General features: G+C 36.5%; 1 protein-coding gene across 3 annotated transcripts in view; it reads right to left on the reverse strand.

Moving 5' to 3' along the window:
* The window catches only part of ATG2B (autophagy related 2B), a 78758-nt gene that overhangs the window by 41809 nt on the left and 9780 nt on the right, over nt 1–27169 (reverse strand). For all 3 annotated transcript variants that reach the window (XM_043921480.1, XM_043921479.1, XM_043921481.1), the window contains 14 exons: nt 24672–24824; nt 23871–23973; nt 21504–21666; nt 20536–20715; nt 16187–16283; nt 15522–15707; nt 14374–14528; nt 14178–14283; nt 13123–13384; nt 11684–11834; nt 10891–10983; nt 10562–10750; nt 8270–8543; nt 6546–6648 (listed from right to left, as the gene is read on the reverse strand). In XM_043921480.1, the coding sequence (XP_043777415.1) occupies nt 6546–6648; nt 8270–8543; nt 10562–10750; nt 10891–10983; nt 11684–11834; nt 13123–13384; nt 14178–14283; nt 14374–14528; nt 15522–15707; nt 16187–16283; nt 20536–20715; nt 21504–21666; nt 23871–23973; nt 24672–24824 (2215 nt within the window). The remainder of the gene's footprint in view (nt 1–6545; nt 6649–8269; nt 8544–10561; nt 10751–10890; nt 10984–11683; nt 11835–13122; nt 13385–14177; nt 14284–14373; nt 14529–15521; nt 15708–16186; nt 16284–20535; nt 20716–21503; nt 21667–23870; nt 23974–24671; nt 24825–27169) is intronic.

Genomic DNA, 27169 nt, shown 5'->3' on the forward strand with positions numbered 1-27169 from the left:
CTGTCACGGAAAACTCGCATACCTAAGAAACCTCATGCTATATAAACTGCTCAAATGGAAAAAGGAGAGGTTGGTTGGGGACTATTCCTAGAACTGCAATAACAGAGTAGGAATTTCAGCAATAAAAGGCTAGTGTTATTGGGGGTGTTTTGTATGACAGCTACAAACCCCAAATATCAGGAGCTAACAGTTTCTGAAGACAGGCGCTTCTGCCCAGAGTAATGCCAGTCCTTTCCTAACCCACGGCGGCGCGTCACCAGCACAAGACGCTGTGGTCTCCTCCTGACCACACTGGCCTGCGCCATGAGGCACGGCACTCCCCAACAAAACAGCTCTGCTGCACCCACGACAGTTCCTTTGTTTTTCCTAAGGTGGTGGTGCCAGCTGCTACTAGTTATAAATTAAAACACCTGTTTCCTGATTTATAGATATCCTAATGTGAACTGTGCTTTCAAATGACCTAACTGAAGTAGATTCATTCACGATGGAAACTCCCGTTCGTTATCAGCCATGCACTGACACGCCTGTCCTAGGAGTCTGAGAGGTCTGATACACAGGGGGTGGGGGTGTAGAAGAAGGCAGGTAGAGAAATGGCACAGGAACGGTCACAATTGTTTGTCTTTGGCTGCACCGTGTGGCTTGTGGCATCATTAGTTCCCCAACCAGGAACTGAATCTGCATCCCCTACAGTAGAAGTGCAGGGTCCTAACCACTGGACTGCCAAGTGAGTCCCAAGATCACCGTAATTTTTTACTCATAGACTCAGTTTTCTTTATTCACATACTCAGTTTTCAGTATAATAAAGGATCGTTCCTGCTGCTGCATTCCTGCTAAGTCAATTCAGTCATGTCTGACTCTCTTCAACCCCATGAACTATAGCCCGCCAGGCTCCTCTGTCCATGGGATTCTCCATGCAAGAATACTGTAGTGGGTTGCCATGTCCTTCTCCAGGGTATCTTCCCGACCCAGGGATCGAACCTGCATCTCCTGCATTGCAGGCGGATTCTTCACCGCTGAGCCACTGGGGAAGCCCACTAGCAGGCTAATTTAATTTTAAAAAATCATTTCTCCTGCCTAAGAAATGCTAAAGCAGTAGTTCTCCAAATCCAATTGCACACTTGAATCACCAGGTATACTTTTTTCCTACTGAATTATAGTTGATTTACAATGTTGTGTTAATTTCTGCTGTACATCAAAGCGATTCAGTTATATATGTACATACATTCTTTTTTTTTATTAGTTGGAGGCTAATTACTTCACAACTTTTCAGTGGGTTTTGTCATACATTGATATGAATCAGCCATAGATTTACACGTATTCCCCATCCCGATCCCCCCTCCCACCTCCCTCTCCACCCGATTCCTCTGGGTCTTCCCAGTACACCAGGCCCGAGCACTTGTCTCATGCATCCCACCTGGGCTGGTGATCTGTTTCACCATAGAGAGTATACATGCTGTTCTTTTGAAACATCCCACCCTCACCTTCTCCCACAGAGTTCAAAAGTCTGTTCTGTATTTCTGTGTCTCTTTTTCTGTTTTGCATATAGGGTTATCATTACCATCCTTCTAAATTCCATATATATGTGTTAGTATGCTGTAATGTTCTTTATCTTTCTGGCTTACTTCACTCTGTATAATAGGCTCCAGTTTCATCCATCTCATTAGGACTGGTTCAAATGAATTCTTTTTAATGGCTGAGTAATATTCCATGGTGTATATGTACCACAGCTTCCTTATCCATTCATCTGCTGATGGGCATCTAGGTTGCTTCCATGTCCTGGCTATTATAAACAGTGCTGCAATGAACATTGGGGTGCATGTGTCTCTTTCAGATCTGGTTTCCTCAGTGTGTATGCCCAGAAGTGGGATTGCTGGGTCATATGGCAGTTCTATTTCCAGTTTTTAAAGAAATCTCCACACTGTTTTCCATAGTGGCTGTACTAGTTTGCATTCCCACCAACAGTGTAAGAGGGTTCCCTTTTCTCCTCACCCTCTCCAGCATTTATTGCTTGTAGACTTTTGGATAGCAGCCATCCTGACTGGCGTGTAATGGTACCTCATTGTGGTTTTGATTTGCATTTCTCTAATAATGAGTGATGTTGAGCATCTTTTCATGTGTTTGTTAGTCATCTGTATGTCTTCTTTGGAGAAATGTCTGTTTAGATCTTTGGCCCATTTTTTGATTGGGTCATCTATGTTTCTGGAATTGAGCTGCAGGAGTTGCTTGTATATTTTTGAGATTAATCCTTTGTCTGTTTCTTCATTTGCTATTATTTTCTCCCAATCTGAGGGCTGTCTTTTCACCTTACTTATAGTTTCCTTTGTAGTGCAAAAGCTTTTAAGTTTCATTAGGTCCCATTTGTTTAGTTTTGCTTTTATTTCCAATATTCTGGGAGGTGGGTCATAGATGATCTTGCTGTGATTTATGTCGGAGAGTGTTTTGCCTATGTTCTCCTCTAGGAGTTTTATAGTTTCTGGTCTTACATTTAGATCTTTAATCCATTTTGAGTTTATTTTTGTGCATGGTGTTAGAAAGTGTTCTAGTTTCATTCTTTTACAAGTGGTTGACCAGTTTTCCCAGCATCACTTGTTAAAGAGGTTGTCTTTTTTCCATTGTATATCCTTGCCTCCTTTGTCAAAGATAAGGTGTCCATAGGTTCGTGGATTTATCTCTGGGCTTTCTATTTTGTTCCACTGATCTATATTTCTGTCTTTGTGCCAGTACCATACTGTCTTGATGACTGTGGCTTTGTAGTAGAGTCTGAAGTCAGGCAGGTTGATTCCTCCAGTTCCATTCTTCTTTCTCAATATTACTTTGGCTATTCGAGGTTTTTTATATTTCCATACAAATTGTGAAATTATTTGTTCTAGTTCTGTGAAAAATACCGTTGGTAGCTTGATAGGGATTGCACTGAATCTATAGATTGCTTTGGGTAGAATAGCCATTTTGACAATATTGATTCTTCCAATCCATGAACACGGTATGTTTCTCCATCTGTTTGTGTCCTCTTTGATTTCTTTCATCAGTGTTTTATAGTTTTCTATGTATAGGTCTTTTGTTTCTTTAGGTAGATATACTCCTAAGTATTTTATTCTTTTTGTTGCAATGGTGAATGGTATTGTTTCCTTAATTTCTCTTTCTGTTTTTTCATTGTTAGTATATAGGAATGCAAGGGATTTTTGTGTGTTAATTTTATATCCTGCAACTTTACTATATTCATTGATTAGCTCTAGTAATTTTCTGGAAGAGTCTTTAGGGTTTTCTACGTAGAGGATCATGTCATCTGCAAACAGTGAGAGTGTCACTTCTTCTTTTCCTATCTGGATTCCTTTTACTTCTTTTTCTGCTCTGATTGCTGTGGCCAAAACTTCCAACACTATGTTGAATAGTAATGGTGAGAGTGGGCACCCTTGTCTTGTTTCTGATTTCAGGGGAAATGCTTTCAATTTTTCACCATTGAGGGTGATGCTTGCTGTGGGTTTGTCATATATAGCTTTTATTATGTTGAGGTATGTTCCTTCTATTTCTGCTTTTTGGAGAGTTTTAATCATAAATGAGTGTTGAATTTTGTCAAAGGCTTTCTCTGCATCTATTGAGATAATTATATGGTTTTTATCTTTCAATTTGTTAATGTGGTGTATTACCTTGATTGATTTGTGGATATTAAAGAATCCTTGCATTCCTGGGATAAAGCCCACTTGGTCATGGTGTATGATTTTTTTAATATGTTGTTGGATTCTGTTTGCTAGAATTTTGTTAAGGATTTTTGCATCTATGTTCATCAGTGATATTGGCCTGTAGTTTTCTTTTTTTGTGGCATCTTTGTCTGGTTTTGGAATTAGGGTGATGGTGGCCTCATAGAATGAGTTTGGAAGCTTACCTTCATCTGCAATTTTCTGGAAGAGTTTGAGTAAGATAGGTGTTAGCTCTTCTCTAAATTTTTGGTAGAATTCAGCTGTGAAGCCATCTGGTCCTGGGCTTTTGTTTGCTGGAAGATTTTTGATTACAGTTTCGATTTCCTTGCCTGTGATGGGTCTGTTAAGATCTTCTATTTCTTCCTGGTTCAGTTTTGGAAAGTTATACTTTTCTAAGAACTTGTCCATTTCATCCAAGTTGTCCATTTTATTGGCATAGAGCTGCTGGTAGTAGTCTCTTATGATCCTTTGTATTTCAGTGTTGTCTGTTGTGATCTCTCCATTTTCATTTCTAATTTTGTTAATTTGGTTCTCCTCTCTTTGTTTCTTAATGAGTCTTGCTAATGGTTTGTCAATTTTGTTTATTTTTTCAAAAAACCAGCTTTTAGCTTTGTTGATTTTTGCTATGGTCTCTTTAGTTTCTATTGCATTTATTTCTGCCCTGATTTTTAAGATTTCTTTCCTTCTGCTAACCCTGGGGTTCTTCATTTCTTCCTTCTCTAATTGCTTTAGGTGTAGAGTTAGGTTATTTATTTGGCTTTTTTCTTGTTTCTTGATGTAAGCCTCTAATGCTATGAACCTTCCCCTTAGCACTGCTTTTACAGTGTCCCATAGGTTTTGGGTTGTTGTGTTTTCATTTTCATTCATTTCTATACATATTTTGATTTCTTTTTTGATTTCTTCTATGATTTGTTGGTTATTCAGAAGCGTGTTATTTAGCCTCCATATGTTTGAATTTTTAACAATTTTTTTCCTGTAATTGAGATCTAATCTTACTGCACTGTGGTCAGAAAAGATGACTGGAATGATTTCAATTTTTTTGAATTTTCCAAGACCAGATTTATGGCCCAGGATGTGATCTATTCTGGAGAAGGTTCCGTGTGCACTTGAGAAAAAGGTGAAGCTGATTGTTTGGGGTGAAATGTCCTATAGATATTAATTAGGTCTAGCTGGTCCATTGTGTCATTTACGGTTTGTGTTTCCTTGTTAATTTTCTGTTTAGTTGATCTATCCATAGTTGTGAGTGGGGTATTAAAGTCTCCCACTATTATTGTGTTACTATTAATTTCCTCTTTCATACTCGTTAGTGTTTGCCGTACATATTGTGGTGCTCCTATGTTGGGTGCATATATATTTATAATTGTTATATCTTCTTCTTGGATTGATCCTTTGATCATTATGTAGTGTCCTTCTTTGTCTCTTTTCACATTCTTTATTTGAAAGTCTATTTTATCTGATATGAGTATTGCGACTCCTGCTTTCTTTTGGTCTCCGTTTGCGTAAAATATTTTTTTCCAGCCCTTCACTTTTAGTCTGTATGTGTCTCTTGTTTTGAAGTGGGTCTCTTGTAGACAGCATATATAGGGGTCTTGTTTTTGTATCCATTCAGCCAATCTTTGTCTTTTGGTTGGGGCATTCAACCCATTTACATTTAAGGTAATTATTGATAGGTGTGGTCCCGTTGCCATTTACTTTGTTGTTTTGGGTTCACGTTTATACAACCTTTCTGCATTTCCTGTCTAGAGAAGATCCTTTAGCATTTGTTGAAGAGCTGGTTTGGTGGTGCTGAATTCTCTCAGCTTTTGCTTATCTGTAAAGCTTTTGAATTCTCCTTCATATCTGAATGAGATCCTTGCTGGATACAGTAATCTAGGTTGTAGGTTATTCTCTTTCATTACTTTCAGTACGTCCTTTTTGTATATTCTTTCCGTTATGGTTTATCATAGGATATTGAATATAGTTCCCTGTGCTATACAGTAGGACCTTGCTGTTTATCCATTCTGTACATAACAGAATCTGCTAATCCCAAACTCCCACTCCATTTCTCCCCTAAACCCTCCCCCTCAACAACCACAAGACTGTTCTCTTTGAGTCTATTCCTGTATCCTGGATAAGTTCATCTGTGTCATATTTTAGATGCCACATATAAGTGATATTATATGATATGTCTTTCTCTTTCTGACTTACTTCCCCTTAGTATCTTAATCTCTAGTTCCATCCATGTTGCTGCAAAGGGCATCATTTCATCCTTTTTTACTGAGTAGTACTCAATGGTATACAGGTGGCACATCTTTTTTAATCCATTCACCTGTCTATGCACATTGAGGCTGTTTCCATGTCTTGGCTATTTTTAATAGTACTGCTATGAACATATCACCTGGTATAATTTTTAAACTATACTGATACACAGGCTCTATCTCAGAATCTCAAGGTGGTGCCCAAGAATCAGTGTTTTGAAAAAGCTCTGCAGATATGAAAACACTTTCCTGAAACAACCACTGACTACAAAATTCATCTGACAATTAACTGAATGGTGCTGTATAATTTCTCTTCTACTAAAGTCCTTTATAAAAATGAACTATTTTTAGAATGGCTAATGATTCTTTTGTCCATCTAATTAGGCTAGGTAACCTGAGGCCCATCTCTGTCACTTTTATCTCAGTCACCTCTGATCAAGTAGTACTCACTACATATTTTTAATTTTTCCATTTTCCTCTGGGTTCTCTCATCAAGGCTGGATACTTTTAGCTTAAACTTATAGCCAAAATGTCAGTCAAAAAAGCTACAGTAATTTATTTTTAAAAGGGAAGTCTCATTAAATGTATGTGTCATATACACTGGCTTACTCACCGCGGCCAGTCAAAGTCATCTGATGACGTTGTATCTCCATCTCCTCCACTAGCCACATGGAAAAACTTAATAGATGGTTCTCCTTTATCTTCCTGGAATGACCCTAGTAAAACAAGAATGATTAATGGAAATGTATTTCTTCTTCCACATTAAGAGAAAAGATACTTGCCTCCTTAGATGAGCACAGATCCTCTAAATCAGGGACATGGTGCAGCATTAAGTTCAACAACATTTATTCATTTGTTTCTGCTGCACATGTACACAGGAGGAGACGGGATGAGCAGATAAATTAAAGATGCTGTATCCTGTACAAACTCAAATTCTTATGCACTGATGGTTAACCAATGGTTAAGGTGCATAATCATAACATATTAAATATAGTAATTGCCACTTACTGCCACTTACGATCATTCTACATAAAAGTTTATGCCATTAATCTAGGAATGCAGAGATAATAACTACATTTCTAAATGTTTATTTTGATAAGCACTGTTTAAGAATTACCTCTTCACAATAACCTCATATATGCTTTTTCATTCCATTTTACAAAGAATGACTTTCCACCAGAACAATGAGTTTCTTATCACTGAAAGATAAGGGAAGATTCTAGATACCCCTTAAAGGTCTTTTCATGAGATGATAATTGGCAACAGTCAATTTTAAATATCTCTATAGATATGTAAAACTCAGACAGAACAAGGGAAGGAAAACTGCAGCCTACAGAGAAGGAGGTGAGCAGAACAGAGTGGGGTAAGGGGGCAGGAGGATGTCATGGCAGAGGCTGAGAGGTTGGGGGTGGCAGACATGGGGGTGCGGCACAGAGGACAGACTGTTTAGGAACCACAGAATATGTCAGGATCTTCCAGAAACCTGGGTCACTCCAAGTCCACATATTGTCTTCATTAGCTGACAAAAGCAAAGTAATATGGGAAAACTTAGAACAGGCTATGCAAAGAAAACTCACTGGAGATTATTAGTATGATGGTTCCAAGTGCAAGCTCTAGAATGAGACTTGGGTTTGAGTCTTGACTCTGCCACTTACAACACTGACTCTGGGAGGTACCTCTTAAGAAAGCGGCAGATTCCTCACATACGATAAAAATAATTGGAAATAACAAGCCTCCTCTAACTATGATGATTAAAGGAAACAAGATCAGCTGTGTGCAGTGTTCAGCACACAGCAAATATAGAGTGGCACTCAAAAAATTCTGACTACTATTAACCCTACAACAAGTAAGTGGTGGTACTTAGGTGGTACTGAAAGGTAGGCTACTGGAGCGACTAAGCCCGGGCACCTAACTACTGAGCCCACGTGCCGCAACTGCTGAAGCTCACACACCTAGAGTCTGCTCAACAGCAAGAGGGGCAATCACAGTGAGAAGCCTGAGCACCACAGTGAGAGAGCAGCCCCTGCCCATCACAACTAGAGGAAAGCCCATGCAGCAATGAAGGCCCGGCACAGCCAGAAACAAATAAATCTTTTTTAAAAGTAAGCTAAATCATTGTTATTCACCAAGTGAATAAATTCTCACGCACTGTAGTTTCTTTTAAAAAACTGACCTATGTCACATTTGTATACAATAATGGAAAAAAGTCATTACTCTTGTTTTCTAACATATGTCCTTTAATTTTATTATGTTTGGGGACTGTCATATACTTCTTACTTTAAGTTTCATTAGCAATTGTTTCTATTCTGACTCTTTTATAGGCATGGTCAATCTTACCAACTAGTTCTCTAAATGTAAGTTCCAATTTAACTTGTTCAGGGGTTGATCCTCCTAAGAATTCAGTTTTAAACTCTAGATCTGTGAATGCTAAATGAAGAATTTCCTTCTGAAGTGACTTCTTGAACCATGGTCCTCTCTCTTGATCTGATCGAAGATCAGGTATTGGGAAGCGAACAGAAAGGTTTAATGCTGGCGTGGCAACTTGTACTGATACCCGGCAGTTTGCAGGATTATGTGAATCATCTAGAAATACTTCAGTGAAAGCTTTGTGCTGAAACACAAAAACATCAAAAATATGCCAAAATGTTAAATCAAGCAAATAAACACAAATGACACTGGCATTTAACATTATGATGTATATAATCACTATTTCCTCATTTAGGTTAATGCATTAAAATACAATTAATATTACTGTATTACTTTAGTGTAATGAAATTTATAATGCAACAGCTACCAACAAAAGTCAGAACTACTGGCAAAAGTTATACCCTCATATAAAGAAATTAATTCAAATAAAAACTGAACCAAAGTGAAGACACAGGTGCTTTAGATGTATATAATATTTTACTAGACTAAAAAAAGGGCAATGTGTAAATCAGCTTATCAAAAAACTCAATATGACTAAAAATCACTACAGAACCCAGCATTCAGTTGGAAGGATTTCCCCACCAATATGCTACTTCAAAGACTCCAATGTAAAATCAGGTGAATTATGCCAAATGCAAAGGCCCATCCCTGATTCATCCTTGTATTTCCAGAACTAAGTCCAAGCCTGGCACAACAAAGGTTTGAAATAAATATTCCCTAAATGACTCACTCTGAGCTCCCATCTAACCCAAGGATATGATCCCATCAAATGACCCTTAGAAGCCAAAACATGTATGCAACATTGACTCAAAGCCACATTATAATAAAACGGTCAAAGAACATGCCTTTCAGATAAAAGTCTATGCATATTTTTTTTCTCTGCAATGAATTACAACTGGTAAAGCTTTAGTCCAGAGTACAGTGTAGATAACATTCCTCAATTTCATGGATCAGTCTCTGACAGCCTATGTTAGAAAGTTCTGCTTTTATGCTAAGACTTGGATCTGATTCTTTCTCTCCCCTATTATGACTTTCAAATATTAATCCCCACTCTCAGCAAAAGTTGCTCAGGAGAGTAGCACTGAAACATACACATTACCATACGTGAAACAGATCGCTAGTGGCAAGTTGCTCTATAATAGGAAGCTCACCCAGTGCTCTATGACAACCTGGAGGGGTGGGAGGGGGTGAGAGTGAGGTTCAAGAGGGAAGGGACATATGCATACTTACGGCTGATTTATGCTGTCGTATGGTAGAAACCAACACAACAACGTAAAGCAATTAAACTTCAGTTTAAAAAACTTTTTAATTGCTCAAGAGATTAAATCATCATTCCAGTGTATCTACGGCTAACAGCAAATACAGACACTAGACCCACAGAATTTAAAATAACTAGCAGTTTTGGCAAGAAAAGTTAAAGAATCTTGATTTAATGTGAATACCCACTGAAAATTAAGGGAGAGACAATACATAGAAAACTATCTTTTCTTTTTTAGCCAAAGTTGTCTCTATTTGTGCATAGTCCGAAAATTTCTAACAGATATCTTGCAAATCTGACTTACTTGCTTTGCTTAGAAAAGACACCAGGCACCAGATCTAAGTAAAAGTGACACAATGTGATACTCAGTAACACAGTATGATAAATGATGCTCCCATTTTCAAGAGTATATCCTACATGATATGGGCTACCTTTTATAGGAGATTCAGGTGGTTCACTATAGGCGTGAACATATGAAGTTTTGTGAAGATATTATAGTCACAGTTTATAAAACTCAGATAAACACAGAAAAAGAAATCTAATTCTATTACTCTTTTATAATTGATGCTACTGAATGGTATATATTTCCATTCAGTCTTTTTCTATACGATTTTACTTACACATTTATAATAGAAGTTTATGTGTATTCTACTTTTTTCACCTCATATTTCTTTAGGAGTCTTCTTCCTGTTGCTATACCCTCTTCGTAACCATCACTTAAAGCGGCAGCATAAAATCCCATTCAGTACATGATCACAATTCATTCAGCTATTCTACTACCTAGACATAAAAGATGCTTCCATTTTTTCATTATTACATATAATGCTATTTTAATAACAAATGCTATTTAATCTATTAAGACTACTTAAACTGAGAAATCATTTCAATAAGTCTATTAGCTAGCTATAATCATGATGAGTATTTGCAACTTTTAAAATACTTACCAAACTAATATGCTTATTATATGAAGTATACATATGCGATGCCATCATCTCCACTGTAGTGAGTTTCTGTGGTTGAAGCAAGGAATTTAACCTGTCCACAATACTGATATCCAGCTCACAAAACACTGGATTTAACTTAACCTGTAATTCTGCCTTCTGAGGAACGGAACTAAGTCTTGCTTGACTACCCTTAAAAAAAAAGAGAGAGGAGAAACAGAAAGAATTAATATGATCACTGACAATTCTATAAAATTAAACCCTTGTGGTTATGATACAATAGACATCAAATGAAAATTTACCGGTGGTAATCACACAAAAAGATCTCTTACCTGAGGTCCTTTATTCTCAGAATGCTTATAATGAAGCTGAAGACACACAGGGGGGTGAGAATCAGTTCGTTCTTTGGAATGGAACATCAAAAGCTTGAAAACAAAGAGGAAGATAACGTAAACGTACAATACTAAGATGAATTAACAGAAGAGATAGTAGTGGGGAGAGTTTTTTGAAGTTGGAAAGGCTGGCTTAAGCTTCAGTTCTGTCACTTACTAACAATGTGACTCTTATACAAACTAGTGAGCTTCTACAATCTTTAGCATCACATTTGCAAAATGTATGCAAGTGTTCAAATAAAACACATTGAAAATAAGTCACCAGGACAAGGTAAAAGCAATAAAAATGTTACTTTGATAGCTTTTAAAAGTTTCTCTGTGACATGCTTTTAAGGACAGGGGAAAAATCAGATTAATAATAAATGAGCACAAGATATTCCACTTATCTTGCACAGTGCTTAGCAAACAGTAGGCATTCAATAGTATTTGTTGAATAATAGAATTCCTCTAAAATTAAGCGTGCTTGAAAAATGAGTGAAATTAAATCATTTGTCATAAACCTGTTTGACTCTAGAACAAGTCAACTTTAAAAATGTAACACATTTTCCAATAGTGGCCTTGAATATCACACTTAAAAATCTGTTTCCACAAAACACAAATGCAAATACACACAATAAAATTCTGCCAATACAACTTCCTATGCCTTTTTAAGAAAATCACTGCTGTTCACACAATTCTTAAAAAGCAAGACAGATGTAAAGAATAACCCTAAAGGAAAACTATCAGCATTTACCTCTGTATAGTGAGGAGGAACAGAATGAAAATCAGTTGGAAACAGGCATTCCAGAAGTTCCATTTGCCCAATGGACATATCAGTACTGAAATATCGGGAAGCAGATCTTTGTCTTTGTTCATAGGACACTTTGATGCCAGTGCCTATAAATCTGTCATAAAAAATGCAGCATTTGAGAGTTTCCATATAATTCTAGATTAAATGATGTGTCAAAGAATACTGTACAGCTGTTAATGCCTACCTGTGCTGCCAAGTTCAAATAGTTAGTAATAACTAATATTCTTAAGGATATTAACCAGAAAGATTGCTTCAAATTCCCTATTCCCTGATATAAGATAAAAAAAATCATATCAGTTGATAGGAAATTATCCAGGATTTTTTTCCCCAACACTGTCCTTACCTCTTCTACATTTTAAAATTTACACTGCAGTGAACAAAATCTTTCAAATCTGGAAAACATATGCATATAGTTTCTTAAAAGTATCTAGAAGGATCATGCAGTATTTTTAAAACTTTAGTCAGTAAAACTCAAATGAAGGCCTACCTCTAGCTTTTTTTGCTTTTATTGTATTTCCTACTGGCAGATATTTGAAACTGTCCAAAATGGGAAGAAAAAAAAAACACTTTTGCAGTTTTATTATAAATATTATGGTCCTAACCTGTAGAGTTTCTCTTGCTAGATATAAAAACTACCTTGCATATTAATTTTAATACTTAAAAATACTTAAAGATAAAACAAAAGCCCAAAGTGTTTTCTAAAAATATTAATATATGTCCCTAAGTTATTATATATGACAGGATAATTTATAGGCTACTTTCAAGTTAAAATAAATAGTAGTTGCATGCTAACAATATTACACCTACTTATAAATTTAGTGATCTCCTTATCTATTAGGACTCAACCTATGGAAAGATAGGTGGCTGTTTGAATAGCTTTAATTTTTTCTTTTTTTAAGCAGAAGCTGAAAATGTAGCATCCAAGCTCAGGATGAGCCTCAGTTATCATTTCCCACCCAATGGTTAGTGGCACAGGAATCACTTTCGAGTCCCTTTTCATTAGTCCATCTACTCTCACCACCACTGCCATCGCTGCTAAGCCAGTGACAGTAAGAACTATTTTTATGATCATAATGGTGTCAGTGGGGGATGATGGCAAAATGTGGTCAAAGAAACTTGACAAGAGCACCACAGGGAGCTAAAGATAACTCAGACAACTCCAAACAAATAGATCTTACATCTGTATATTTCACATGCCAAATAATCTGAATGGGAGAGTCTACGGTAAATATCTTGCAGTATCACAAGAAATCCTCATTCATTCCCCTCATTTACAAATCAAATGTGAATTAGAAAAACAAATGCAGATAGGTAGATAGATAAATGAAAAAATTCACACATATGGTTCTTTTTCAAGATCATTAACAAATGTAAGAGCTTACCTAAGGTGATCATGTGAGCAAGCTTCTGCAAATACTGCTCGGAAAGACTTAAAATCTTCTGTTGAAAATTGTGCTGGATCAATCTTTTCTATACAAGTAAAGAAAGCTATCGCCATTGGTGTCAATGGATTAACGTTCAGTGATGATTCAGGTGGAGATAAAGGATCAATGTGAAGCACAGAGATTGAAAACGTTCCCACAGCTACTCTAAAAATGAGTTCAGGCCTAGATTCATCCACTGAAACAGACCTAGAGGGGAGAGCTGAAATAAATGTGTTAAAATTATACTCAGAAAAGTTAATACTTAAACAATCCATTATATCAAAGCTATAAAACATTTACTCATGTGTTAGTTTTAAAACTAAACTTGAGACTTGAGTCTTCAAAAACATATGATCACACAACAGTTTCAGAAATATTAAAAGAGGAACATAATAAACTATAATCTTTCTACATTTGATATGCAAGATCCTTGATATGTGAAGTACAAAAAAAAATTGCTACAATACAAACAAAATTTTTGAATTAATAAAACTGTACTGGAGTAAGTCAGAAATTAACCAGAAGCTGCTGATCAAATTTTCCTTTAATCTGTGTCTATTTCAATTAAATTCTGCAGAAAGGAAACCTGAGGTTCTCTTTTAAGGAAGATGTAAACAGAGAAACAAAAATTAGACCAGTTGATTGAAACTCCTAAATTGTAATTGTAATAATTACAAATTGTAATAATATTAATATGCAAATTATAAATAATTGTAATAATATGTAAATTGTAACAATAATTGTAAATTATTATAATAATAATATGAAACTTAGGGTGTACGTTTTACTAAATTATTTAATACATGAATACAATAAATAGGCAACTGTTCTAAAACATTTCATAGTGAATTGTTCAACAGTGCTTCATTTTCTTTCTAAACTTTGTTAAATGGTCTACACCAAAAAAAAAAAATTTATGAAGAAAGAGTAAAGAATGGCATATTTTTTTAATAATTTTGTTTTAATTCCAGTGGAAACTATCAACAAATGTCTTTTTTTTTTTTTTAACGTACCAGTCTTTTGTAAAGATGCTGGGTGAACTAGGTTGGATGGTAACGCTGATCCTCTTACTGGCTGTTCTTTATGATGATCAAGGAAATCTCCCCACGTTGGCTGAAGCTATAAAATAATTTTTTTAAGCATGTGAATAAAGTGTAAAACTTTAGAAGTAACTTTTTAAAGAACAGAACGAAAAATTAAATACTTTACCACAGTAGTACTTAACGGAGATCCTGCTGGGGTGTTTGTATATGTACTAGTCAATGATAACTCAAGGTCCATATTTGGGGGTTCCCCAAGAGGTGGAAGAGAAGAGAGACTATGTGACATGTCCATATCAGCCATGGAGAAGAAAACTTCTTCTTCTAGAGAGAATTAAACTTTGCCAGTTTTATTATAATTCCACCAATTCATATCTTTAAATAAGATCTTCATATATATTAATGTTATATTGTTCCCTCAGATTATCTGAGATATAGTGATGTTCTAAGTTTTATGTTACTTCCAATGGGGTCACTTTTTTGCATTCAAGATATTAATGTCATAATAAAAACTCAACTGAACATAGACTAACTAAACGTTAAGCTAGCCCACTGGTGAACTTTTTAAAAAAATATGATAAGCTGCTTCACACAGTATAATGTAATGTCATTAAGTGTTATATGATTTTCAGATAGTATCTTGCAATCTCTGGTTTCACGGATACAGCTATTTCTTGAAAAAAAAAAAAAGAGCTGAATATTTTATTTAGAATTCTATTTATGTTTTACTTCTTTCTGCAAATTGTTTTACCCTCATGCAAATGAAGTTTGTTATGGCCAAAATTTCTTGAAAAGATTTTAATTTTTTACTTAGCTCAACATTCCAAATTGAAATTGATTCTTATTATTTAAATTGATTTGTATTAGTGCTTACACATTATGATACACCTATAAGTGCAAAGTAAACTGGGTAAAGATTATGTTGCTGTTGTTTATTTACATATAATTGACAGAAAGATTAATGGACAAAGGTTTCTATTTAAAGGAATCTACTGCAAATCATTACGTAAACACATAATTTGACGAACAATTATTCCCATTTTATCTTTTGCGTAAACCCACATTTTTAACTGACTTTCCTTAGAACAAATCATGTTTTACAAAACAAGACTACACAATCAAAAGCGGATACTGTACCACTTGTGTGCCAGTCACTGTGAAGCTGTGGTTCGATAAACTTACAAATTTAAACCTTCTTAAAGTGTGGATCATTGGTTTTTTCACTATTAAACTCCATTTTATAGCAGCCAAAGTCAAATGTACTTTGTTCTATGATGATAATGTATCAATCTAGAGTCAACATTTTGAGTTGCTTACCCCGGCTAGAAGGTGTACGAGCCGTTTCTGTCTCATAAAAGCTTTGCTCTGAGGACACGCCGGCAGAGAGGGAATCTTTCCTCAAATAATACCGGTTCAATTCCATTTGAATTCGATATTCATCTTCTTGCTGCATGGGTCGATTTTTTCTATCTTTATTAGCTAACCCTATTTTGCTTGAATTTTCTACATGTATACAAAAGAAAAGCAAAAGAGTAATTAAATTTGGAGTTACTTAATTGAGCATTCTCTCCCAACCCACTTATCCAATATCAATGGCAGTGCAGAACCACCAGTATTTAATATTAATCAGAGATCTAGGCAATAGCTCTAAGCAGCTAGCTAGGAATCACAAGATATTATCTATTATTAAAAATATGTCATTAAAATTTTTTTAAGTGTGTGCTATTTACTGAGTTTAACAATTATACTTTCTCAGTTGTATGAAGTACTACCTCCAACCAAGGAAGTCAGTCAGTCTGAATGCTAACCTGTGCCATCATAATGCAATTTGAAAGAATCAAAGTTAACTACTACACCATTCTAATTCACAGTACATCTTTATGTTCATACATTCCTACACAATAATATAATTTCCCATTTCTACGCTATATATTTTAACTAAAATTTTTTAAAGAACTAGAAATAACAACAGTTATACTTGCCTGGTCCAGCAATAGCTGCTAACATGTCCAAAAGCAAGTGCACCTGCCTGGGTGACAGGAATAGATGTATAGAGTCTATCTGTCCATCAATATCCAACTTCAAAAAAAAAAAGAAAGCATACTACTCAGGGTGAACACTCTTTATAAATTCATCACCATAAATCCCAGTATATTTCAGAGCACTGAGAGGAATACTAATTAGTTAGGTTTGGATTCTTCACCTCAGATTCTCTCTACCAATTCACACAATCTAAATGAAAAGATATATAAGGTCATCAACTTTTATTTTAAGCGGGAAAATCCTCCTGAGAAATTCCACGTTGGAAAGACAAATGTCACTCTTTGTGCCTCTGAGTTTTCTGAGTATTTAAGGTGCTTGAGGAGGCCTTGAGACATAGTCTCCAAGAGAATTGAGATAGCAGCAATCTAGTATTCTTTCCCATCATGGTTTCAAAAGACTCAAATCACAATCTTTAAAGCTTGATTCAAACCAAGGATAAATAAAGGTAGCTTTCCTAAGTTTGCCCATGGATCACACTCCTATCCAGAACACCGAGGACCTTCTCTATCAACAGTGTGCCTCTCCAAATGCCCACGAAACCTTCTCTCCACTGGCATGAAGCCACAGCAGAGATGATGCTCACATGGAATTCCCTTCTCTTTTCCAACTCTTTGTCCATTTTTTCTTCTAGAAATAAAAGCCCAATCCCACTCTTACTCTGATCTGTAGCATACACTATGACAAAAGCAATCACTCTATTCCCTACATCACATTGCCTGCCTTACTTTTCATTCGTCTCTTCTTAGTCCTAATCTTAACACTGAGTCCTATGATCTTTATGCCATTTTACAATTTAAACATAATTCAATTAATAAAACACACTTATATTTGGGATATGGCATCTTTTACAGGAGAAAAACAAATTTCTGATTCTAAGAACAAAATATAAATTACATAGTGACTTGGAGAAATTTCCATGGTATAACTCATAAAACAACACATTCTCCAGTAATAATCATTATTATCACCTTTTTTTGAGTATTGGGGCACTGTGTTAGATGTTTTTATTTTATTTCCTCTAATTCTTAGTAGTGTTCCTGTTTTACAAATGAGAAAACAGGTTCACAAAGATTAAGTGATTCACACAAGGTCATACAACAGATTCATGGCCAGGATTTTAACCCAGGCTGACCCACAGAGTACTGGTTTTATGGGGCTCCTTACTGACTGCTGACTTCCCAGTCCTTGAATCAGCAAGGAGTTATGGCTGGGGACAGTGGGGAAATCTCTTTGTGATTATATGAACTTAAAAATTGGTTTTTAATTTCTCAGCATTGAAACACAATCTCTAATCTGCACTTAGAATACATGATTAACACTTTCACTTCTAATTGTCATGGAAATATGTCATTATTAGTCATTCTGAGTTTGGCATACAAAGAACAAAGTACATATACCTTTCCTCTGGAAACAGAAAAGATAGAACAGTTTAACAACTAACATTTGCTGCTGTTGTTCAGTCACTCAGTCGTGTCTAACCCTTTGTGACCCCATGGACGGCACACGCCAGGCTTCAAAAATTTCAAACTCAGTGTAAAATACTAATTGAAACAAAATGTCTCTAAATTCAACTTAGGCAGTCCCCTATTCTCATATATAATGTACTCCTGAAGCTGAACACATCTGATAAAACTAAATATGTGAAACACCAAACTTACACACTATTTGAGTGGTGAATAGTCTCAGAGAACTAAAAAAGTAACAGAAATCTCTCATAACATTTTGATCCCATAGTTGAAAGACTTAAGTGCAAAGAAAGAGACTAAAGATCTAAAACTTGAGGCCCCTATTTAATGCCATCTTTGTTTACACTGTTCAGGAGGTCTGTTTCTGGATGCTGCTATTCAGAACTTTAATTTTTCTATTTAGCACTCATTTTCATTAAGAAAGAACAAAATGTACTCAAATATTCCAGTTGCTACAAAAAATTACCATATAGGCAAGAAGAATATCTCCAAATATTAAACCCTGGCTAACAGCAACACAATAGTTCTAGAGGTTCATCTGTCACCTAATACACAGATGTTCAAAAGTAACACCTAAAAGGCATTTCTATAAATCAGTTCATAACATGCAAAAAGTTTGGATATACACAAAAATCAAATATACAAATGTTGAGGAGTAGCAATAATTAACCAAAACAGAACTCAAGAAGGTATAGCTATGGTTCTTCCTTCTTAGAGGGTTAGAAAATGCATGCTACAGAGGCATGGATGTATGCAGTATCCCAAGGATCTTGGCACAGTAGGGATTCCTGTAGTGTTTACACACACCCATGGCTCTCTGCTCCATTAACCATTCCATCCTGTTACGCTGTGAAGAGGCTCAAGACCTGTGAAAGGGTTTCATACCACCAGAGGTAGAACAGCCATGAAATTAAAACACACTTGCTCCTTGGAAGAAAACTTACAACCAACCTAGACAGCATATTAGAAAGCAGAGACATTACTTTGCCAACAAAGGTTTGTCTAGTCAAAGCTGTGGTTTTTCTAGTAGTCATGTATGGATGTGAGAGTTGGACTATAAAGAAACTTAAGCACAGAAGAATTGATGCTTTTGAACTGTGGTGTTGGAGAAGACTCTTGAGAGTCCCTTGGATAGCAAGGAGATCCAGCCAGTTCATCCTAAAGGAAATCAGTCCTGAATATTCTTCAGAAGGACTGATGCTGAAGCTGAAACTCATTGGCCACCTGATGCAAAGAACTGACTCATTTGAAAAGACCTTGATGCTGGGAAAGATTGAAGGTGGGAGAAGGGGACAACAGAGGATGAGATAGTTGGATGGCATCACCGACTCAATGGACATGAGTTTGAATAAGCTCCAGGAGTTGGTCCAGTCCATGGGGTCACTAAGAGTCAGACACGACTGAGCCACTGAACTGAACTGAACTGAGGTAGAACAGAAAAATAATCAAAGAGGAGGAGGGATAATCAGTAAGAGCAATGTCAGGGAATTTCCTCAGTGGTGCAGTGGTTAAGATTTGGGCTTTTACTGCTGTGGACTGGGGCTCAATTCTTGGTCGGGGAACTAAAATCCCACAAACCATGTGATATGGCAAAAAAAAAAAAAAAAAACCAATCATAGTAATAGGAACATCAACATTTCAATCTGCACCTTCCTCCCCCTCCAACTCTAATCAGGTGTTCCATTCCAGAGAAAGATTTCTGGGGATCCTTCAATCTTCTGAAAACCTTTTTATGTGTGTTCACATGTATAGAGTGGTTCCCTCTTACACATTCCCACAGCCACGTCTATGCCTCTTACATTATCTTTTATTAACACAAAGACTGCATTCCTTTCATTTCTATGTCTGTCCCAATAACCAGCACGGGTTCTGGCATAGAGTAGTCAGTCAAATGTCTAGAGCTAGTTATACCCATGAAAATACAAATGAATAAATCCTGATATTTTCCTAAACTGCATTTTACACGTGTTATATGGAAAATTAGGTTTAAGAACCTGAAAACAATAACCTGAAAGACACATAATTAACTAATAAATTCAAGTTTCCTGACTCTCCAGACTGCTCAGTATTGTTTCCTAAGAAAGTACAGTTGTCTTTATAGTGACTTCTACAAGCTATGCAACATTATGGAAAAAACTCATCTCTTTTCATAAATATTATACAACTATAAAAATGGACATTCTGTTCAAAATACACATAGGTGGATAGTTGTATGTACATACAATTAAACATCTCCTTCAGCTAACATGGGGGCTTCCCTGGTGGCTCAGATGGTGAAGAATCTGCCTGCAATGCAGGAGACTCAAGTTCTATCCCTGGGTCAGGAAGATACCCTGGCGAAGGAAATGGTAACCCACTCCAGTACTCTGCCCTTCTTCCCTGGAGAATTCCATGGACAGAGGAGCCTGGCAGCTACAGTTCACGGGGTTGCAAACAGTCGGATATGACTGAGCAACCTTTCACTGAGAAACCTAACACGCTTTCTCAATTTCTCCTCTTTTAACTTTTTAATTTCATGATGAAAGAGATTCTTTAAGAAACTCCTAGTTATCTGAACTAATGAACATTTTTGAAAGGGGGGGAAAGTTGAGCACAGGAGACAGTTTCAAACCCTGAGCTACAGCAGATGGGCAAAGGTGGGCCTCAGGTGAACGCCAAGATGTGCAGACAGAGGCACCAGCTGCGGGTAAAAATGCTGACTCCAAGGCAGTGGGTAACTGAGTCACAGGACAATCTATGTCAACCAATCAGAGGGTCACAGCACAAAGAATGCCTCCAGGTTTACTTTGTTATTATCTACAGAAAATAAAACAAATACTGACCTTAGCTCCAGGAAGTACTTCATTCTGTTTCAATGTGAGACTCAACTCTAGCCTACCACTGAGCCCTCCTATCTGCACTGGGTCAGAGGGTGCTACTTCTGGCAAACTCCTTGTTAGTTGTGGGTGAGGCTCATAAACGATTTTTGGATTCCAGCTAGGTGACAGCTTTGGCTCCGTTTCCTACAGTAACGCAAGAAGAAAAAATGTAATTCCTTCAAATACTTTAGTGTAAGTAAGCTGAGATGCAAAACACGATTGTTAATTTAAGATGAATACAGTATTTACATGAAAACTGTATTGTGACAACGGATAAACCAGTATTGTAGAACTAGCATAAAACACAGTAAAGCACCTTAATAAAGGCAAATTATGGAAAAGTACTTTATGAAAAAAAGCACAGCATCTGTTCAAATTACATAATAAGAAAATTTAATATACATTCAATAATTAAGAAGATATGATTTGTGAAATAAAGTAAAGGACAAATTATGAAGTAATTGATTTTATAAAAGGGCTCTCCACTCTGAGAAGGGATGAACATAGTTCCTTTTCCTTAATTATAAAATTCTTACAAGATATGACTTATAAGATAACATTTTCAGCAATACATGCACCATGGAAGGTAAATGTGAACATTGCTTAGTTGCCTGTTTTTATTATAAAAAATATATTAGATGTTACTATGTCATTTCTCCCTAATACATAAAATCCAATGTTTCTCTATTAAATTAATACACAGCAAATGTATTTCTGGTAGAAATGGCATTAATTATAAATGTATTTTTTTTACAAATGTATTTTTAAACCTCTGAAATATATGTCCTCATTTCTGAATATTTGTGTTAGCTCTCAGATCACAAGGAAACCCATCAGTACATATCACACATCCTAGGCAATTTTAATAGTCCTCAAGTAAACCTGAAAATCTGTGATTTTGTTTTCTGGCTTCTCTGATCTGTTTTCCTTACCACTGGCGCAGTTGAACACACTGGGGAGGATTTTGCAGATGCAGAAAACTCATCCCAGAAGAGAGACACCCCAGAGAGCTGAAGTAACTTGTGAGCAAAAGCTGTGGGTTGATGTACGTTAATTCCTGAGGACTCGTCAGCAGTTTCATCACAGTACATGGTTCTGAAAGTTAAAAACAAAAAGAGCATTTGCATAAAACTCTTAGGAAGACCTATTTGCAATTATAAGAAATATACACAGCTGCTGAAATTAAAGAAATTTTTCAAGTGTTAGCTCTTCTTAGAATATACCTTCAGATATGTGTCAGCATTATCATGCTTTACTCTCGTACATATTTTCATGAAGGAACATTAAATTAACCCCAAGAAAGTAATATTTTGAGGTTCCTAAATTTGGAGGAAAAAATGAATAACTTTCTAAAGTTAGCTCCAAGGAAAATAATTCCTGTGCTCCCTCACAATCATCTCTTGAAACACTGAGACAGCATTTGACTCTAAACTCAAGTCTGATGTGCCATTGCTTGAATTTCTATAACTATTCTGAGTCCTTACCACTCATCTTCAGTTAAAAGAAAACTGTTGTTGTTGTTTTCAGTAGCTAAGTAGTGTCTGATTCTTTGTGTAGCACATGCTGTGTGGCCTGCAGCATGCCAGGCTTCCCTGTCTTTCACCATCTCCCAGAGTTTGTTCAAACTCATATCCATTGAGTCGGTGGTGTCATTCAACCATCTCATCCTCTGTTACCCCCTTCTCCACTTGCCCTCAATCTTTCCCAGCATCAGAGTCTTTTCAAATGAGTTGGCTCTTTGCATCAGGTAGCCAAAGTACTAGAGCGTTAGCATCAGTCCTTCCAAAGAATATTCAGGACTGATTTCCTTTATGATTGACTGGCTTGATCTCCATGCTGTCCAAGGGACTCTCAAGAGTCTTCTCCAGCACCACAACTTGAAAACATCAATTCTTCAGCGCTCAGCCTTCTTTATGATCCCACTCTCACATCCGTACATGACTACTGGAAAAACCACAGCTTTGACTGGATGGACCTTCGTCAGCAAAGTGATCTCTCTGTTTTTTAATATGCTGTCTAGGTTTGTCATCAGAGAAGGCAATGGCAACACACTCCAGTGCTCTCGCCTGGAAAATCCCATGGACGGAGGAGCCTGGTAGGCTGCAGTCCATGGGGTTGCTAAGAGTCGGACACGACTGAGCGTCTTCACCTTCACTTTTCACTGTCTTGCATTGGAGAAGGCAATGGCAACCCAGTCCAGTGTTCTTGCCTGGAGAATCCCAGGATCGTGGGAGCCTGGCGGGCTGCCGTCTGTGGGGTCGCTCAGAGTCGGACACAACTGAAGCGACTTAGCAGCAGCAGCAGGTTCGTCATAGCCTTTCTTCCAAGGAGCAAGTGTCTTTTAATTTCAGGGCTGCAGTCACCATCCAAAGTAATTTTGGAGCCCAAGAAAATAAAATCTGTCACTCACTGTTTCCAAAGCAATACTGTTCTAAATGCATAAGATTTTAGATATTTTTTAAATACACCATTTTAAGGTAATGCAACCTAAGTTCAAAGACCTATAAACAGTAACTGATTCACTAATCGGTGAGTTTTGTCAAAGACAGAAATCAGAACATATCTATTTAAAACTCAGTAAAGGTTCCCAACAGATCCACAAAATATCTTTGGTGCTCAGTGTACATACTTCACTCTGCTCATCTCTGCTGGCAGTTAACGTGGCATTAAGACACTGGTGAAGAGTCATAACCTCAAAACAACACTCTGCAGTGTGTATGTAAATCAATCCCTGGTTTAGGTCTATTTATAGGAGTTCCAGGTGGACATAGGGTGAAAACTGAAAGTGATGTATTTATATCTTTTTAAGTAAATCTCTACTGTATATACTGACCTTAAAATACCCTCAGAGAATCCTCCAAGAAAATAGTAGTCTTAGCCTAAAGCAGCAAATAGATCAAAGAAAGCAATGCAAAAATCCTTTCACATTAATGAGACACATCTAAATAGCACATTGTTCATACGAAAAAACTGCAACACTCCAATGGGGCACCTTAAATTTAGTATCACTCAAACAGTCATTATTTTTATTTGATATCAGCTAAAAGAGAATTACTTACTTTGTGAATTCAAATATTCAAACAGTATTATGCGTAATTATACCCCAACTGGTACTTTGTTTTTAATAACTGGATTGGAACACAACTTGAAGAACAGCACTTTACTTAGAAATAATGTAACCGATTAACTGAATATAATCACATCTAATCTCCGAAAGTATCCTGAATCTAATGAGTCAGATCTTATTATTTATAAAGAAAAGAACAGGGTAATTTGTTTTCAAATATAAGAAGTCTTACCTTTCTATTCGAATTTCAAGTGCAGTTCCAGTTTTGGAATTTTCTGGCACATGTTCAATTCTCAAGACAGTGTCTATAAAAGTGACTTTTACTCTTCTTAGTACTAGAATAAACCAAATACATACTAAATTAGTTTAATAAGAACATAGAAAATAAAAGTTGAATTTATTACCTTAAAAACAAAAAGCCCCAAATTGTGAGTTTTCTAATAAATATTTTGTGGGCTGAGAACTTACACCATGTTACATCTCAGCTTGGGGCAATGACTAACACTATCTGTTGAATTCTAATCCCTTCATTATGCAAGCATAATAAAATAAACAAAGGAGAAACTAAGGTAAAAAAAGAACATGAAATTAAATTGAACACTGTGTAATTTTTTAAATTGTTTGTTTGTTCTTGCTTGTGCTGGGTCTTCAGCGCTGGGCTCAGGCGCTCTCTGGTTGGGGCTGACGGGGCTGCTCTTCACCGCAGAGCGCAGGCTTCAGCAGTAGCAGCTCGCCGGCTCAGCAGTTGTGGTGCAAGAGCCTAGCTGTTCCACGGCACATGGAATCTTTCCTGACCAGGGATCGAACCCACGTCCCCTGTGCTGGCAGGTGGGTTTCTATCCACTATGCTACCAGGGAAGTCTATACACTGTATAATTTTTTTAATAAGTTTAATTCTAAAGTTCTGAAGTAAGAATAGCAATTTTTTAAAAAACCACTCCAATGAGTTTTTCTTACACAATGCTTACTAAATCAAGGTACTAAATTACTAAATACAACCTAAAATTTTTGAAAATACTCAACAATGCCAAACCTGTTTCAATGGTTTCAGCAAACTTTTCAAGTCCTTCAAAAGGCTGGGATCCTTCTCCTTGTTCATCTGTTAGTTTCTGGCTAAGACATTCTTTTGCCAGTTGCATACTGCTGGTCATGAAGCTCGACCAATACATGGGCTCAGAACCAGATGCTGCAGAAAATACAGACAAATCCTAAATGACTTCTCACGGTTACAACTAAGCCATTCCTTAAAATTACACATTTCAAACCAGTAAGTTCTTAATCCCCCACGAGATATTTAGCATCATGGTATCACCCAAGGATACAGTATTCTAGAACTTAATCCTGAGATTTAAACATCACCTTATAATAACCAAGAAGGGAAGAAAAATCACAGAAAGAGCTTGAGACACATGTTCTCATTACATGATATATATCTGCCAAATACTAAATCACATATTCATTCAAGTATTTAATGGATATTTTATATGGGTGGTATTGTTCAAAATGCTATAGAGCAGAAGTCAACAAAATTTCTGCAAAGGATCAAATAACAAATATTTAAGGCTTTGGGGCCATATGGTCTCTATCACAACTACTCAACTCTCTCTCTCTAGTACAAAAGCAGTCACAGAGAATTAATGAATGAGTGAATATGTATACCAGGTGATAGTCTAATAAAAAATTTATTTGTAAAAACAGGTTACAGACCAGATTTGGTCTGCAGGCCATAGGTGGCTGACTCTGCTATAGAGAGTAGAAAAATACAATAATTATTAAATTTGCCCTCAAAGAGACTACAAGATAGTGAAAGAAGTGAGATATAATTAAGAAGAATTAATAGGCAACAACCGAGTGTCAACAGAAAATATCGCATCAGGTAAGAGAAGAGGCTAAATATTCTAGTTGAGGGAATTCATCGGAAAGTAGAGGTAGCAGCTGATGTGGGCGTTAGAAGGTCAGTATAAATGTAGATAAACCAGAAGAGCATCCTTGGGGAAGGAACACACAAACTGTGTAAAGTCCTTTCCAGATGTACCCTTATGAAAGAATTCTATCACACTTCCTTATGTTATCCAAAACAAACTGACAAGAGATTACTAGAATTATTGCCTTCTAAAATTAAAAGTTAAAAGTCCTTCTAATGAAATATTTTTAAAATAAGGGTAAAATATTTCACTTTCCATAGGAAAGTATTAGTATGTCTCCTCAGCTTGGTCAAAATATAAAATATTCTTGCTAATTAAATACCAGGTTACTAAGAATTTCCATGCACAGATTACCAATTTTAAAAATATAGATACTAAATTTTACTAAGCATAATTTAAACTTTGGTGTTTTAGGTAGCACTTGGGATTACAACTCTTCAAATACATCTTTACAAACATCAACTGTCACTGGAAGCACTTATGTTCATAATTTAAGATGATTCACCACCATGACCTTACGAGCTTATAACATGCCAGACACAAAGACTCTTCAGTAGGCAATCCAGCACACAACACAGCCCAGTGGTTAAGAACAGGGGCTCTAGAACTAGACTCCCGGGGTCCAGATCCCGTCTTCTCCACTTAACTAGCTATGACCTTGGTCAAGTTATTAGCGACAATTTATGCATCAATTTCCAAAAGTATATATTTCAAAGAGTTATTGTGAGGATAATACTTGTAAACTACTCAGAACAGTAACTGGCATGCAAGCAGCACAATATATAGGTTTGATAAATCAGAAACCATCATATATGTAATTAAAGCTACTATATGTATATACTTGTAAACAATGACTTACGACTACTTTAAACCTTTCCCTCCCAAAATTTTCTTTTGAAAATTTTCAGTCCTAAGGTGTACAATGCATACCCTGCACCTAGATTCATAAAGATTACACACACGTGCACACACACTCATACACACACACACACACACACACATAAGCTTTTGCTAAACTAGGTATTTTAACACTCATCCCTAACAACTGCAGCATGTAACTCCTAAGAACGAGATCAGTCTCCTGCAAAAGCTCAATACCATTAACACACCCAAGTGATGTGACATTGACACGATATATTATATACATTCAGTGAGGCGGCTCAGCAGTGAAAAAGCCACCTGCAACGCAGGAGACATGAGTTCAATCCCTGGGTTGGGAAGATCCCCTGGAGGAAGGCAAGAATACTGGCAACCCACTCCAGTATTCTTGTCCGGAGAATCCCATGGACAGAGGAGCCTGGCGGGCTACAGTCCAGGGGTTGCAAGAGTCGCACACGATTTAGCCATTAAGCCACCACCATCACCACCATACATTCAACATCCCAGTCTTCCCACCTGCCTCAACACATCCTCCACAGGAAAAAACAACAACAAAAAAAGAAAAAACAGTTACATATTGCAATTAGTTATCAAGTCTTGAGTCTCCTTTAATCTAAATAGTTCCTCTACCTTCATTGTCTTTCATAACTGAACCTTTTTAAAACAAAAAAGAAAAAACAGTACCAACCAGCTAGTTTAACAGACTTTCTCTCGTTTTGGATTTGCC

Source organism: Cervus elaphus, chromosome 13, assembly GCF_910594005.1.
Source record: "Cervus elaphus chromosome 13, mCerEla1.1, whole genome shotgun sequence".
Taxonomy (NCBI): Eukaryota; Metazoa; Chordata; class Mammalia; order Artiodactyla; family Cervidae; genus Cervus; species Cervus elaphus.